This window comes from Cebus imitator, unplaced genomic scaffold (assembly GCF_001604975.1).
Source record: "Cebus imitator isolate Cc_AM_T3 unplaced genomic scaffold, Cebus_imitator-1.0 Scaffold81, whole genome shotgun sequence".
In the NCBI taxonomy this organism is placed as follows: domain Eukaryota; kingdom Metazoa; phylum Chordata; class Mammalia; order Primates; family Cebidae; genus Cebus; species Cebus imitator.
In genome coordinates this window covers 5322053-5338609 of record NW_016107396.1, presented here as the reverse complement: position 1 = coordinate 5338609, position 16557 = coordinate 5322053, and the positions used below count along the sequence as shown (strand labels likewise).

At 35.8% G+C, this 16557-nt stretch overlaps 1 protein-coding gene across 1 annotated transcript in view; it reads left to right on the top strand.

Annotated features, from left to right (window-relative positions):
- RSPO3 (R-spondin 3) overlaps positions 1 to 16557 on the top strand; it is an 84361-nt gene that overhangs the window by 32893 nt on the left and 34911 nt on the right. The window contains exons 2-4 of the mRNA XM_017533329.1: positions 4019 to 4210; positions 6103 to 6249; positions 11389 to 11586. Coding sequence (XP_017388818.1) covers positions 4019 to 4210; positions 6103 to 6249; positions 11389 to 11586 — 537 coding nt within the window. The remainder of the gene's footprint in view (positions 1 to 4018; positions 4211 to 6102; positions 6250 to 11388; positions 11587 to 16557) is intronic.

Here is a 16557-nt window from a genome sequence, read left to right as displayed (position 1 = left end):
TTTTTCGAGACAGGGTCTCACTCTGTCGCCAGGCTAGATGGCAATGGTGCGATCTGCGCTCACTGCAACCTCCAACTCCCATGCTCAAGCAATTATAGTAGCTGAGATTACAGATATGCACCACCACACTGAGCTAATTTTTGTATTTCCAGTAGAGACGGGATTTCGCTGTGTTAGCCAGGCTGGTCTCAAACTCCTGGCCTCATGTGATCTGCCCGCCTCAGCCTCCCAAAGTGCTGGGATTATAGGCAGGAGCCACCATGCCAGGCCCAGTAGCTCCTTTCAAGATGCCTTTTCTAATTAAGTAGCCACTACTGGAGACTCATATACATCTCCAACAGCCACTCCAAAGTAAGCTCCATCTAGTAAGCATCACTCTCTGGATATTTCATAAAATCTGCAAAATTAGTGATTCCAAGCCAGGTTTGTGTCTTTAAACGTCTGTATTCTATGCACCATTTCCTACTCTCCAACTGTAGGTACTCCTCTGGTACTTCCTCCCCTCTCTATTCACTGGCTGGACCTAGAAACACACCTTTTCAAATCCTCTTTATTGCTCAGCCTGCATTTCCTTGGCCAATTATTTTGTTGATACCACCTCCTAAATATCCTTGGAACTACATTATATTGCCTCTGCCATATTTTAAGTTATGATCAGCCTCCTATCTTGACCACTACATTATTCTTCTCCCAGTTTCCATGCCCACCACATTGCCAGGGAAATTTCCTTCCCAATTCAAATCTGATCATATCAGTCACCGGTGTGATTAAAACCCACCGCCCCACCCCCGGCCATGTTTACAGAAGAATCTCATTGGCCTATCCCCCAAAAGTTTCTGTAATCTAGGTCCTTTTTATGCTTCCAATCTTCTGGATATTCCTCATATCTTCATTTTACACTACTTATGCTCTAGTTGCATCAAACTCATGCCAGCCTCCTTCCCAGCTGGGGTCATTGTAGTGTTTCCTTCTATAGCCACACATGACCACTTACGACTGATAAACTCCAACTCATTATCTAAGATTAAGTTCAAACACTGAGATTCTGTGAAACTTTCCCTACCTCTCCACCAACAACTTCAAATAACAGTAGGAAAATAGTGTTTGAAAAAGGTGATTTAGAAATGCAAAATGAAGTTAATATTGAATGGGGAAAAAAAGAATGACACAGGGGAAAGTAAAATTCTATTTTCTGTTTCAGAATCACAAGTTTTTATGGCTGAAAGTGCTGTTACAGTCAATCTAGACCAAAGTTTTTTGTGGTTTCCATATAAAAAGTAAAAGCTCTTGCCTTAAAATGAAGTTTGGGAAATTTGTATCTAGTTGTGTAATACTGACTGTGTAATTTGTGTGATCCTTATATGGCATTCAAGAAAGTTGTCACTACACTACATAACCATAAAAAAAATCTAGACTCATTGAATCTGAGCTTCATAGTTGCCATTTCTCTCACTTCCCACAGCCAGCATTTAAACCTTCCTGAAGAAATAAAGCTTGCCATCATTTGATATTCAAAATTCATTGCCCGTATTCAAAATTCACTGATTAAAACAAACATAAAATTTTCTTGCAAGTTGGGACAGCTAGGTCTTTTTTGCTTTTTCAAAAATCAAATTTAAAAAAAACCTTTGCTTAGGACGTCAAAATATGTTTTTATAAAAAAGCAAAAAGAATTATTGTAACACAACGTTGACTGTGCTGCATTTCATCTGTAAAAGTTTTAGAGATGGGGAATCAAGCAAGGTATTTTGGCACATCTCATAATTTCAGTGGATACTGTCACAATCATGAGACGTATTCAGAGCTCTCTCCTGGAGAACATTCCAAACATTCAAAACCTAATTTTTTAAATAGAATTTATCTTAAGGAATGTCATTTTTTGAAGTTCTGAATAGGTAAATCATGTTTATATTAATAATTGATATATTTAAAATTATGTCATAATTGGCAAAAGTTTCAGAACTCATAAAATTAGAATTGCGTGTTTTCTTTCAGTGCCACATTTCAGAAATAGGGATGGATTGGCATGGACCAATATGATCCATCTTCCTTAAACCCACAGGCTCTTAGTGCCCTTAACTTGAAGCACTTTTCTTTCAAGTTGAGGTCCACTCTTCCATAGACAATTCTATGAAAAGGTCTTACAAGTTTTTATCTACACCTCTTGCTTCTTGTAATGGATAATGCTAGATTCTGAACACATGGAAATCTCTTGCCCCTTTTCCCTTTTAGGGTCTTTGCAAGCTTACAATATATACACATTTCCTGTAAGTCACCAATGCTGAGTTACTGGCATGAAAAATGACCCTGTTACTTGGAAAGTAGTTTCACTTACAAGTCCCCCAGGCCCTGTAATGTCTAAACCTCCTGTGCCACTTTATGTGACTGCCCCACCCCCACAGAGGAGCATGTACAGGAAAAGCAGACTTCCCTTCCCCCACACATTTCCTTAGTTTATTTACAAAACGTCTTGGAATGAGAATGAGCTGTTTGTGGTTCCTGTGGCTGATTTGGGGATGGTTTCCTACAGGCAGAGGATGCTGGTCAACTGAATGACCTCTCTGTAGCTAACCCGTGCACCCCTGTGGTAAGGCTGTTTGGTATTATGGGTACCTCTTCTAACTAAGCCTGGAGGGATTTGTTTTTGTGGTAAAAAAAAACTTAGTAATAACCAAACATCACTGTAAAGGCAGATTTAATAATGCTAAGGCCCACCAGAGACTACCCCTTTTAGTACCAGCAAAAGAAGTCAGAAATACACTGAGATGCCTTTAGATTCCTGTGTATCAATCTTTCTTTCTCAAAGGATTATGATTTTTTTCCTCTGGCATCATCAAAGGACAATAAAGCTATTTGCAATATATTTGAGTAGAGGGGACATTAGGAAAAGAAATCATCCTAAACACCAGCTGTATGAGAAATACCCCTTAGTCAGCAATTTTTACCAGCTCATACAGAGATCCTTAGTCAGCAATTTTTACCAGCTCATACAGAGGTGATGTTGACTAGTTAATAGTCAAAAGAAGATTTAAAGTTGTGATGATCTTAGATAAAGGTGAATCTCCCAAATATTTGTTTTTGTTTGTTCAGACTTGCTAATGAACACTCTTACCTCACACATTGGTAACTCTTGGAAACCCTGGAATATGTATGCCAGTGATTCTTAAGGTAGACCGGTCCATCCTCACCAAATATGCATTTCACTTGAGTAAGTAGAAGATGAGGGCACAGAAACTGTAAGACTCCAGTCCCAAAAGAGAAAATATTAAACATAAATTACCAGAACGGTCACATACAATCATATGGAAACACTGATGAGATAAGTATCACATTTTCACCATTATATCTGTTTTAACTGGCAGTCACTAAGCTCATGTGAGAAGAAATATTTCATGAAGGCATTGAGGAGTGCCCAACAGCTAACATAGTTTCAGCACCAGTTTGCATTGGATCAAAAAGTAAAATTGTGTTGTTTAGTACACCATAGTTCAAAACAGATATTATAAAACCTAGTGTCCTTACTCAAGTTAAGCCCTAGTGTACATTAGTTTACTTACTGAAGAAATTAGAAACATATGCTTATCCTCCGTTACATAAATGAAAAGCAAAACAAATGTGTATTAATTTCATTGTGTAAATGAGCACAAAATTACCAGTGCCCATTCTCCCATTCTCCCAGTCCAGTGAGGATATTATATCTATAAAGAGAATATACATATGTAATTAGTTATACATAATTATACTATGTATATTATATATAAAGAGAATATGTAAGTCCTTTGAGGCAGTATATTCTTATTTTTCAAATGCTCAATTTTAAGAACTTTGAAATTAAAAACAATGCATGTGCTAAAGGGAAATAAAAGATCACCAAAAAAAAAGATAGGAAAAAAAAAATCCCACCTCATTCACCCATTACCAACAAATTGAAAGCTAATGAAAGAAAATGTATATCCTGCCCAGAAAATGTCATGTAACTTTGTATCTGTAATTTAACCTTTGCAATTTGTCTCTGCAGCGCATCCTAACGTCAGTCAAGGCTGCCAAGGAGGCTGTGCAACGTGTTCAGATTACAATGGATGTTTGTCATGTAAGCCCAGACTATTTTTTGTTCTGGAAAGAATTGGCATGAAGCAGATTGGAGTGTGTCTCTCTTCGTGTCCAAGTGGATATTATGGAACTCGATATCCAGATATAAATAAGTGTACAAGTAAGTGCCTACATGAAATTGTATTTTTATCTCATCCTTGGTGACTTTTCCAGTTTAAATGATCTCTAATATATTTATGATATTCAATGTTAAGTAAATGACGTGTATCTCTTAATTAGGCTAAACCATACTTAGACTTAGCTCTCAGAACCAGAAAATTTTTATCACTAACTTACAAAAAACACTCATGTTTTGGTTTTCTTTTTAATTATGAAACCAAAGGCTGGGAATATGATTATTGCTCATTGAACCTATAGAAAAGTATTGCAAGCTTCAATTCCATCTGAGTTCCCAATATCAACATAAAATCCAAGTATTGACTAACTTCCTGAATCATTTCAGCTATTTTGACTTCAAGAGTGATTCCAGAGCAACTGACACATTTATTTATCAATTAGAAATAAATATTGGGAGCACTGTCATCTGGACCCTGAAAGTCTGCTTTCCACACTGCAGATCAAGGGACCTTTCTCAAAACTGTAAATTAGGAAATACCACTCTATTCAAATATCATGTGTAATTCTGTCAATCTCTCCAAACTCATCTCCTACAACTCCTCCTCAACCATTTTGTGTCAGCCTCACTTGCCTTCTCATAAGATCTTCCCACCTCAAACCTTTGTGGTTCTTGTTCTACACTGGCTGTTCTAGCAGTTGGAAAGCTTTTTGCCCACATCTTTGCATGGCTGGCTGTCTTATTTCATTGCCAATTTTGCTCATATGTCATCTTCTCAGAGAGACATTCCATGACCATCTTATCCAAAATAATCAGACTGTTCGCATTGTCAACCATTCTCCGTCTCTTTTTCCCACCTTTCACTGTATTTTTTTTCCCCAGACCACTTATCACTCTGGAACTAGACTGCCTGGTTTCAAAAAGCAGTCTGATCTGTTGTCCTGGGTTAGTTTCATAACTTTGTGAGCCTCAGTTTCCTCATGTGTAAAATGAAATTATACCAATGACCAATGACTATCTCATTGGGTTGCTGTAAACCTTAAATGACTTAATACTATTATAAAACATTATAGCAGTCCTGGCTTACAGTAATCACCTTATAAGGGTCAACTATTGTTATTGTTTACTGTATATCCTCTCCTAGGATATAAACTTTCTGAAGTCTGACTCTTACTCCTCTTGTACATTGCTGTTAACCTATATAAAGAACAATGCCTAGAACATAGTAGGCAATCAAATATTTGTGGTAAGAAAGAATAGCCAGCTGGGTGCAGTGGCTCAAGCCTGTAATCCAGCACTTTTGGAGGCCAAGGCAAGTGGATCACTTGAGGTCAGGAGTTCAAGTCCAGCCTGGCCAACATGATAAAATCCATCTCTACTAAAAATATAAAACCTATCCTGGCACTGTAGCGGGTGCCTGTGAAATCCCAACTACTAGGAAGACTGAGGCAGGAGAATCGCTTGAACCCAGGAGGTGGAGGTTGCAGTGAGCCGAGATAGTGCAGCTGCACTTCAGCCTGGGAGACAGAGTAAGACTCTGTCTCAAAGAAAAAAAAAAAAAAAAAGAATGAGTAGCTCTCAAGAACTACACAAAGGCAATGTCCTTCACATATTTTCTTAAGGTTCTGATGGAACATTTTCACTATCACTTAATATGAACAGATACTCGATCTTATAAATATTCTTGGCTATGTATATATATGCCAAATTAGTTTTCATAGGGCAATCAGTACAATGTTTTTAAAAATCAATAACCGATGTACATCAACTAAATTACTGTGGAGGAATCCTGTATTCAGTCTGGCAAAATAATTTTGGACCTCAGGTGTTTATTTGACACTAAAGTTGCATGTGCCTGTGCTGAACACAGGCAGAACTAGACCAGTAGTTAAGAGGACATAATGCAAGCATATTTCTCTTTCTCTTTTCTCTTTCAGAATGCAAAGCTGACTGTGATACCTGTTTCAACAAAAACTTCTGCACAAAATGTAAAAGCGGATTTTACTTACACCTTGGAAAGTGCCTTGACAATTGCCCAGAAGGGTTGGAAGCCAGCAACCATACCATGGAGTGTGTCAATATTGGTAAGGAGAACCTCTAATAATTGGAATAAATGATAATATCAGTCGCCATGGAGGTGTTTTTCAAAGTCCTTTGTCAAAAGAACCTGAAGCTTCTTGGGCTGAGATCTCTTAAAGGCTGTATCCATCCTTCTTTACGAAGATACTCTCTTAAAGGTCTTTTTCATAACCTTGTCTAGCATGTGTTACAGTACAGTTTAATACAGTAGGTGCTTCCTTATTTCTTAGGGACTGTCTATAATTGTTTCAACTGTCTGTTCATGATAGATTCATTTTTTATTATTATTTGATGAATTTTTGCTTAAGTAAAAATTCAGTCAAGACATATATATATATATATATATATATATAAAGACATGTGTGTGTGTGTGTATATATGTCTTGACAGTGATCTGTTATGTGACATACATTTATGTCTTGAATTGAATTTTTACCTTAGAGCAACAGTTTCATAAAACACCTGGTCTAATCTCAACTAATGACCAAAGTTATTTTCTAAGGGGGGAACATACATTCTCTTGACACAGCCCATTAATGCTCAGTAAATGGCTCAAAGACCCAGAGAACTGGAATTGATTTAGTTAAAATCTCACTTTTTTTCTCTCACACTGCTATGCTGAAATGTTCTGCTTGTACAGGTATTGATACATAAGAAAGAGGATAGTGGACTTACTCAAACTGACAGAATGAGACAGTCCCTGGGTCTGATTAATTGCAGGCCAAATTTCCTGAAGGGGAGGGAGGTCCCTCAGACAAGTTGTTTGTCTAAATAACAGATCACTGTCAGGATGTATTTTCCCTCTTTTAAACGTTGTACAGCTACTACAGCTACAACTTTGATGAACACTTGGGAAGCAGATGCTAAACCAAATGGGAAAATAGCCTAGGAAATCTCAAAATCCCCTGGGCAAGAACTACAAGAACCTTTGATGCTGCGCCGAAGGCATAGCCACACAACTGCTGTCCTGATTCAGTAGAAGATAGTCTCCGGGACTCCTCTGGGGTGCCCATCTTAGGGATCCCTTAGAATCTAAAGGGCTGGAGTAATAAATCTAAAGTCGTGGTTTAACCATTTCAGGTCCACCACAGCACTTTTATTTCTACACAATGTTTTTGATAGAATAAAATAAATAGATATTTTAAAGATAATTTTAGAAGCATCTGGAAAACAATGGTCTTGAAATAGTTTGTGGCTCACAATGGTTAAGTTTCTTCTTCTCTAGTTGTAGAAATACAGGAAAAAAGCAGCAATTAGGAATAGGGTAAAAAGTACAAAAGAAAGCACTTCACGTTCTTTTTCTTATTGGTCCTGAGGGCTGATGATTAGAGGTAATAAGTTCCAAACAGTAGGAAAAAATAGAAAACACGTCTGTGCAATATTCAAGAGCAGAAATTCAGGACGAGTTGCAGGATGTTTGTGACATTTCTCTACCCAGAAAAAAAAGGCACATATTTAATTTTTTTTCAGTTGCTGAAGCTGTAGCATTCAGTCCTGGAAAGGCTATTTACCTTAAATGTATTAATGCTTTTCTATAAGGGAAATCATTTCACACTTGGCACTATTGGATTTGCCTTTAAAGCTTACTGGTAATTTATACTACTAGTAAGACTAAGACTGCTTATTTCTTAACACAATTACATTTAAATTTATACATTTTGGAGGAGAGGTTAGCAGTCCAAAAGCCAATTACTGAATTTGGCTCATTTAACAGGTGCAAATGACCTAGGACACTGTAGTAACACAAATCAACAACTTCGGTTCAAGGCTGGCTCCTGTTGTTTGCTCGATAAGAGATATCTGGTATCATATGGCGCCTAGCCTACAGGTACTACACCTGGCATGCCTTTAGGCTAGCCCAGGATGACCTGCTTCCACATCACAAAGGAATGTTACAGCCTACTCCTTTAACAAATATGAAAACTAGGATCTGGAGAGGCAAAATGATGATCCCAAAGAAACATTAGTTATTTTCAGTGCAGTAATTAGTAGCTTGACTATAGCTTCCTACTGCTCACCCAACAGAAAGAATGCGTCTTTCTCATTGCTAAACTCTATACCGTAATTCTAGTTTTCTATCTAGATTTTAAATTGAGAGGAAAGGTCACAAACAGAGGAAATGCTAACCTGATATAGAGCTGGAATGAAAGAGGTATGTCACAACATGTCCACTCTCCATGGTTTGCAGGTCAAATGAAAGAGAAACATCCACTGAACCAAATTTTATAAAAGAACACATTCTTTTCACTTTGTGCTCCAGATATTTGCTTCCTTTCTGCACTGTCATTTTGTCACCCCCATTGCTTCTCTTAGAGAGTTGGACTTGTTCAAGTAATCACAGAGAGAGTATATCTCACTCCAAGCACTGACATACCCTTGCTATGTTCTCTATGTAATCATGCAGCTAGTCAACAAGAATTAGAGCAAAATGACCAGTAAAGTCATTACTGGTAGGACATCCTATTCAACTTTCTTTCCAATTCGGGAATCCCTTTTACAGCATTTCACACTGATAATAAACCATAGCACAATGATTCCCAGGGACCGGAGCTCATTACCTTTTATGAGACATGCGCTTCATTAGCTTCATTAGTGAATAAAGATTTCCAGTGTTAATATTGTTCTTAATAAAGAAGCTAGAAGGAACACAGAAGGTGAATAGTCTGTTTTTTCTTAATTACCTCTTCACCAGGGAGTGCCTGAATTCTATATTGTTACTTAAATGATCCGAATGATACTTAAATCACCTTTTATGTTGTCTTTAGCACTTTTTTTCAGTTTTTGTTTTATTTTTTTTTAATTTAAAAAAAAATAGACATGAGGTTTCACTTTGTTGGCCAGGCTGGTCTCGAACTCCTGACCTCGTGATCCACCCACCTCAGCCTCCCAAAGTACTGGGATTACAGGCATGAGCCACCACGCCCAGCCAGTTTTCGTTTTTTTTCTGGAAATATTATTTGGATGCTAATATTACAAGTTTAGTCTACAATATTTCTCTAAGATAAATTCACCTCGTCTCATAGTGTTTTGGCTATCTGGTCTCATTACAGCCTTCAACTACCTAAACTCATTGGTTTTGAATATTTTCCCTCCTCCAATGAAATTATCTAAGCTTGTCCTTAGAATTTAATTTTTAAAACCATTCATCTTCTGACTATAAACTAATAATTACCGAAGCTGTAAAATCCATTTTTTGAAGATCGAGTATGCATTTGCCTAGACCACTTTTGCTATTATGAAAGAGCACCAAAGTTTTCATTACTTGCACATCAGATAACTTTTTCTAATTTAGTCCTCTTAATTCTGGAATTAAATGAATACTGGACAAAGTGACAGCACAAAAACATTGATTTTCCTCTTTTCATTTGCTTTTTTGGAGGTGCTTTTATTTGTAATGCTAAGGACCCACTACTTTGTAATGATTAATATCAGAATGGGATGCTGGAAGATAATATTCATAACCAGCAAAATATTATAATATTACCAATTGAGCCGGGCGCAGTGGCTCACACCTGTAATCCCAGCACTTTGGGAGGCCGAGGCGGGTGGATCACGAGGTCAAGAGATCGAGACCATCCTGGTCAACATGGTGATACCCCGTCTCTACTAAAAATACAAAAAATTAGCTGGGCGTGGTGGCGCACGTCTGTAGTCCCAGCTACTCGGGAGGTTGAGGCAGGAGAATTGCTTGAACCCAGGAGGCGGAGGTTGCGGTGAGCCGAGATAGCGCCATTGCACTCCAGCCTGGGTAACAAGAGCGAAACTCCGCCTCAAAAAAAAAAAATAATAATAATAATATTATTATTACCAATTGAATTAGTTACTCTACTGTTGAACAAAAATTGTAATGGTATAACTGAGCATGAAGACTATTTTAAAGTGGTTCAATCAAGTTCATTTTATTTCACAGAAACCTAAAGTCATGTATTTAATCAATTCCATTTAATTCCATGTTGTACTTCAGGACCTAAAAGTGTCTGAAAAGGCCTGTGAAAAATGTATAAATGGATTTAAATTTCTAAAACATTTAGGTTATCTTTCTTGAGATTGTTATGAGAGATCACATTCTGCTCTCAAGTAAGGAATCATTAAATCAGAAGACATTAAGGGAGATTACTGAAAGTTTGTTTTTGTGGAAAGACAGTTTTAAGTCATCTGAAAGTGTTACTGTTGCTAGTCGTTGTTATATATTAGAAAGTTTTGGGACATATATATAATAGCACCTTATAGATGCTTCTTTTCTTTAGAAGTGCAAAAATCTGTTAATAACCTGAGGAACCCATTATTGAAAAAAAGAAACTAGTACAGAAAAAGGAAACAAATCTCCAAAAGAAGCTTCAGAAAAAGTACATCAGGTCATCTTAGGAATCACTTGGTCAGGTTTATTTTAGAAGCAGGTTATTAGCTGAAATTGACCCAGAATTCACATATAAATATGCTGCTGTGCCTGAACCATACTCAGTAACAGATATCAATATTTAAACATTCAACAGCACATGAAGTAGAAAAGGCGGTAAATTGTAGGCCAAAGACCTGGATTCATTTTCTGCTCAAGCATTCTCCAACACGGAGGTTCTCAAAGGGCGTTCCCAGTACCTGCAAATCAGCATTACCTGTATTGTTAGGCAAATTCACAGCCCTACCCCAGACAACTGAATCAGAAACTCTGGTGAGGGATGGGGTGGGGGAAAGTCTAGCATTTTTTTAGCAAGCCCTCCAAGTGATTCTGCTTGGACACATGCTAAAGTTTGAGAATCAATTCTCTAGCACTCAGTATAACAACTGTTCTTCAAATTCTGGTGAGGATCAATCAACAATTGCGGCAGTGCTCTGGAAATTATGAAGAATTGATGGATTTTAGTGATTACATTAATATGAGTGCCTGGATTAATCGATCTAGAGAAAAAGGAAATCCAATGCAAAAATTGGTTTACCTTATAATGAGTACTAAACTGAAAACATTTAAATATCCATTTTTGCCTTTCCCTTTCTCTTGTTTTACATGTAAGTCACCTTGCCCAACTTTGGTCTGCAATTTCTGCTCAAATTTGGGCAAATTCTGATGGAAGCAAATCTTTCTTTAACTCAACAATAATGAAAGTGGTTGTGAGCCATCTGAGGCTGTTTCTTCTGTTTTGTTTCAGTGCACTGTGAGGTCAGTGAATGGAATCCTTGGAGTCCATGCACGAAGAAGGGAAAAACATGTGGCTTTAAGAGAGGGACTGAAACACGGGTCCGAGAAATAATACAGCATCCTTCAGCAAAGGGTAACCTGTGTCCCCCCACAAATGAGACAAGAAAGTGTACAGTGCAAAGGAAGAAGTGTCAGAAGGGAGAACGAGGTACAATCATAATAACAAAATATGTTGGTTTGAATCCTCATAAGTTCTTGCATTTTTCATTTTATTTCTTATGAAATGTTTGGCATTATCTTTCATACCTAATATCCTCAAATGTGTACCAAACAAAAATATGTCGCATGTAAATTACAGAATATAGATGTGGTAATTCCAAAATATGGAGCCTGATGTCAGAACATTAAACTACTATAGAAGTGTGCTAATTGAATTATGATGAACTAGGCTGTATTGTAAGTATTTGGGGCATTATCTTTAATACATTCCACCTTCCTAGTACTTAGAAAACTTTTGGGAAGTCTCACAAATACAAAGTCTAATGATATTGGATACAAGAACAAGACAGAGACACTGCCATCAAACATTCCTTTCCCTTATTACCTGCAAACCAAAGTAGCGAAATTTGGTGGTAAGCTTTTATAACTAAACATTCATATTTTTAAAGACAGATTATCACTCTGTCATCCAGTCTGTAGTGCAGTCATGCCATCATAGTTCACTGCAACCTCAAACTTCCAAGCTAAAGCAATTATCCCACCTCCGTCTCCCAAAATGCTGGGTTATAAGCATAAGCCACCATACCTGGCCAGTATATTTAATACTGACTTTATTTTGAATTAAATGACCAAGGCCACATTTTATAATATAGCAAAATCATTAATGACATTTGCCTCCAGATTTCTTTTCATATTGCACTAACTTTATAGACTAGATTACAGAACCTATTCGATCAATATTAACAATTAGAGTTTGCTGTGAAATCGGCAAGGAGAAAGATACCATTTAATATGATGCTTTGGGGTGAATAAACTTCCAGCTAGAAGACCCTCAGTTGTTGACCTTTAAAATATAATTTTTCTTTCTCACTAATGTCTTTAACACCACTTCATACAAATATGTTGTACAGTTTTATATAACTATTGGTAGTTATCTGGTGAGTCTATAAATGATCTTCTCAATTAATCCCAAAGGAGTTTGATTGCCTCTGTAGTTGACTTTTCTTAGCTTATTTCTCCAAAGCTGAACTTTCTTAGGTAATTTCGTTCATTTACCAGCTTATTTTATTCATATATTCATTCAACATAGCTTTGTTATATTCTTACTTTATGGCCATGCACAGTCCTAGGGCCTAAGGATTCACAACTGAATGGGGCACTATCTCACTATTGCGAAGGTACACCTGAGTCCAGTGAAAGGTTGAGATGTTTAAACAGATAATCACAACATCATAGAGTAAGGGAGATTACAGATGTGTAAACTAGTTTGAAAGAAACACAGAAGAAGACACTGCAAAGTTGAACACTGCTTATACAAAAGAGAATTTGAGTCACCTGTACTTTGCAAAGAAAGCTCCATTATGCCAAAAGAATTGGCCATCATCAAAAGCTATAAAACCTGTTTCTGCGATTCTAATCAAGTAGTTAATGTGATAAAATTCTTGAAGACGTGGGTTATTTTAAAGAGAACTTCAAACTTTTATAAATTTGTAAGAGGTTTTGATTAAAATTTAGTTTAAGGAATGAAAGCTAGCTAGTGAAAAAGGCTTTTCTGGCATTTGTTACCAATTAATTTAAAACATCTTAGATTTTAAAAGTTGGATTTGGAAGTCAAATATTTCATCACTCCACTTGGTATGTTCCCATTGCCGTACATTTACTTATGTTTATTAAATTTCTTTAAAATTTAATAACTTACAGGTGGTCTTTGCTCATATCATTCTTTTCACAAAGATTGTACATTATTAATTGGTATTCAGTATATATTCCTTTTAAAATATAAGAGAGGTTTTCCAATAGCAAAATTAAATCATGATTCTAATTACATTTTATTTATTTTACTCGAGAATGTGATCTTTTAATAGAGTATATTTTGGTAGCACTTGACTTAAGCATTAACATTGAAAATGTCAGCTTTTAAAACTGGTGTTTATCTTATCTAGAAACAGATAAAATGAATAATACCACAATAAGTTTGAAATAGTAAACTGTGACGTAAGATTTGGCTTAAAAGTGTCTTTCTGATCTGTTTTCTTCCCCTCTGAGGATACAGTGACATTTTACATTTGCGAAAAGAAGCTTATATAACTTGAAAAATATAGGTGTTTTCTTTTTTCAAATTTCATAAAATAGAGACTGAGTGGCATATATGAATCACATTTACAATTAATTTCCAGATTTAGTCCCACTTATACTTTTCTTCATTTATTTTTCAATGTGTTTATCAAAACCTTTTCTTAAGTAGCCTGGAAACTTAAGATAGGAAGAAAACCACTTCTCTCTTCATTGTTTCTCTAATCCTCCAGTTTTCTTACCTTCTCTTAAGGTTGAGTTATCCAATATCCTATTTGAACACAAACAAACCAAATAGAAAAGTAGTAATCACCTCTGGACATCCCACCGTATTCTCTCTATCAAGCATTATATCAAAATAATAACATTATCCAGAGTCTTCATTTAGGCTCTAATATATTTTTATATAATATGTATAATATATAATAAAATATCTTGAAAATTACTCATTGTCTTGAATTTATAAACTAAATGATAAGAATCCCACATATACATAGAGAGAAGCATATCAACAGAGCAAATTTAGCAGAGGACTATAATTTATGTTTATATTTTTCTATATAAGTTGTCATTTCTTATTTTAAGTAGAGTAAGCATTTAAGCAACTTTAAAGATTAAACACAATAAAGTACAGACATGACTTCCCCTTACACTTAGGATAGATATTATTTGAGTTACTTTCAGATGCTTATAGAGTAATAAAATAAGATTCTTTTAGGTTCACGGCTTGAGCATTTCTAGATGAGTATGCTAAAAGATAAGGCTTTTCTTATAAAATTAAAGCTTTCATTTAAAGTTAGGTCTATGATCCCTGCCTAAGAGGTTAACAATAGACAGAGGTAGATAACTCATATTTGGAAAAGGTAGGGAGCATGTGTTCAGGATTTTTTTCTGCTCTCTTGAAATTGCCAAAGGAAAGATCTCCAGGGAAGAATGATAAGATCCAGAAATGACTTTTCAAAATGTACACAAAGAAGTTGAATAAAAGAAAATAGTTTGTAGGAACAGAGTGAATTCCTCTAGTCGGGAGATGCTTTTTAATATGTATGTGTTGCAAAATCTTACACATGTGTACATTTTCCTTTACTACCATTTTCTCGTGCTTTGAGTAAGTTAACCCAAGGAGATAAATTTAACTATTGTATCCTTACATTTAAATTGCTATCGGATATATTTGTTTACACTATTTCAGATTATTTTCCTTTACTTTACATGATACCTTTTAATCAGCCTTATCTTCTCCATCAATTACTAACTTTAATAAGAGGTTATTACCAACACAATTCTTTCTGGCTTGAACTTAACTAAATTATATATTTGAAATGTCAAAGATATAGATTTTAAGAGATTATACAGACTAATATATAGACTATTATCACATGTGTATTGAAACATCACATTTAAGTAAACAAGAAGAAAATGCACTTCCAGCAGTTGTCAGTTTTTATTTATTGACTGAAACGGCTCAGGAAGATGTGTGTGCACCTGCATTTGATGCAAAAGGGTACTTCTGTATATGTGGTGGTGGAAGCAGAATCAACAAACACATTTTTCATTCATTTGTACCTTCCTCTAATTAACTAAAGAGAATTTCCTATAGAAGGTTTTTAAGGCAACTCGCCAAGAATAAAGATATTTTGTTCTTTGGTTAATTTTATGAAAAAGATTCGTATTCATTACAGATAGTGTATGATCTTGGGATAGACAAGAGAGAGAAGAGCTGTTGCTGGAAGAAATGAGGTGCATGTCTACCTTACTAGTATAAAGATAAGCTAGCATTTATTGCAGAGAAATAGAAAAGGAACACTTTAAAATAGAAAGAAATAAAAAAAATTAGAAGAAGTAAAATGTTCAGGGACACTCCAGAGAATAAACAAATGTGGGAACACCTGTATTATTGTATTATTTGAATATACTGTAGGTTGCCTTATGTACTTTCTCAAAATTAAGTATAGTAAAAGTGTACCAGGCATTACATAAAGGAAAAGTCTTACATGTTAACTTACAAATTGTCATGAATCATGCCCTCTAATACCAATAATATAAATACACATTATGTTTATTGTGAGTACTATATTTAAATTACAATAAGGTCAGTTTTTAAAAATCTAAGCCAAATGGCAGTGAGTCTGCTATGTGCTCCTCTGTTCTTTAGTTTACTCCTTAAAATCTTTATAACTACTCCACTGCTGTGTCATTGAGTTCTGTAGAAAGAATTTATTATATCAAATATTAATTCAGATTTAAAACAAGATATTTAGCCAAGATTCCCAGTACAATTCATCAAAATCCAAATAGATGGATTCATTAGCTCAAAATTATGGATGCCAGCTGGCTTTGGGAATTTGTGTTGTGTCTTCTCTCCACTTTCACCTCATGAAGACAAGCTGACTTGAAGACAGTCATCCTGGTTAAGCACTGGGAAGTGGGAACTTTCCACTCTTTCCCTATACCTGTTAGTGCACTAGCCTCTTGACATAGTACAGAGAAAACATTAACAAAGTATGGAGCTGAGATAATAATGGCATTAGTGAATGTAGTTCTCAAATATTGGCAACTTTGCTCCCCAAGACACATTATTATTTGCTAATAGGACCAAGGATGAGAAACCTTGGTATAAACTCAACAATCTCTGTTTGTTTTCCTTCTTGGGGCCTAGCCACTCCCTACCCAAATGGGTTGCTTATTCAGAATCTGGGAAGGATACATTGCTACCAGTGAAAACTGTTGGTATATTTTGCTCCCCAATATAAAGCAACAATCAGTTTTACTAAAAGTTAATCTTCTTTTAATTTAAAATATTCCAGAGCCACACAAATATATTCTGCTGTGTTTAAAACCTCCAAGAAAGATAGTCTATTGTAGTAAATAACAACCTTTGTTTACA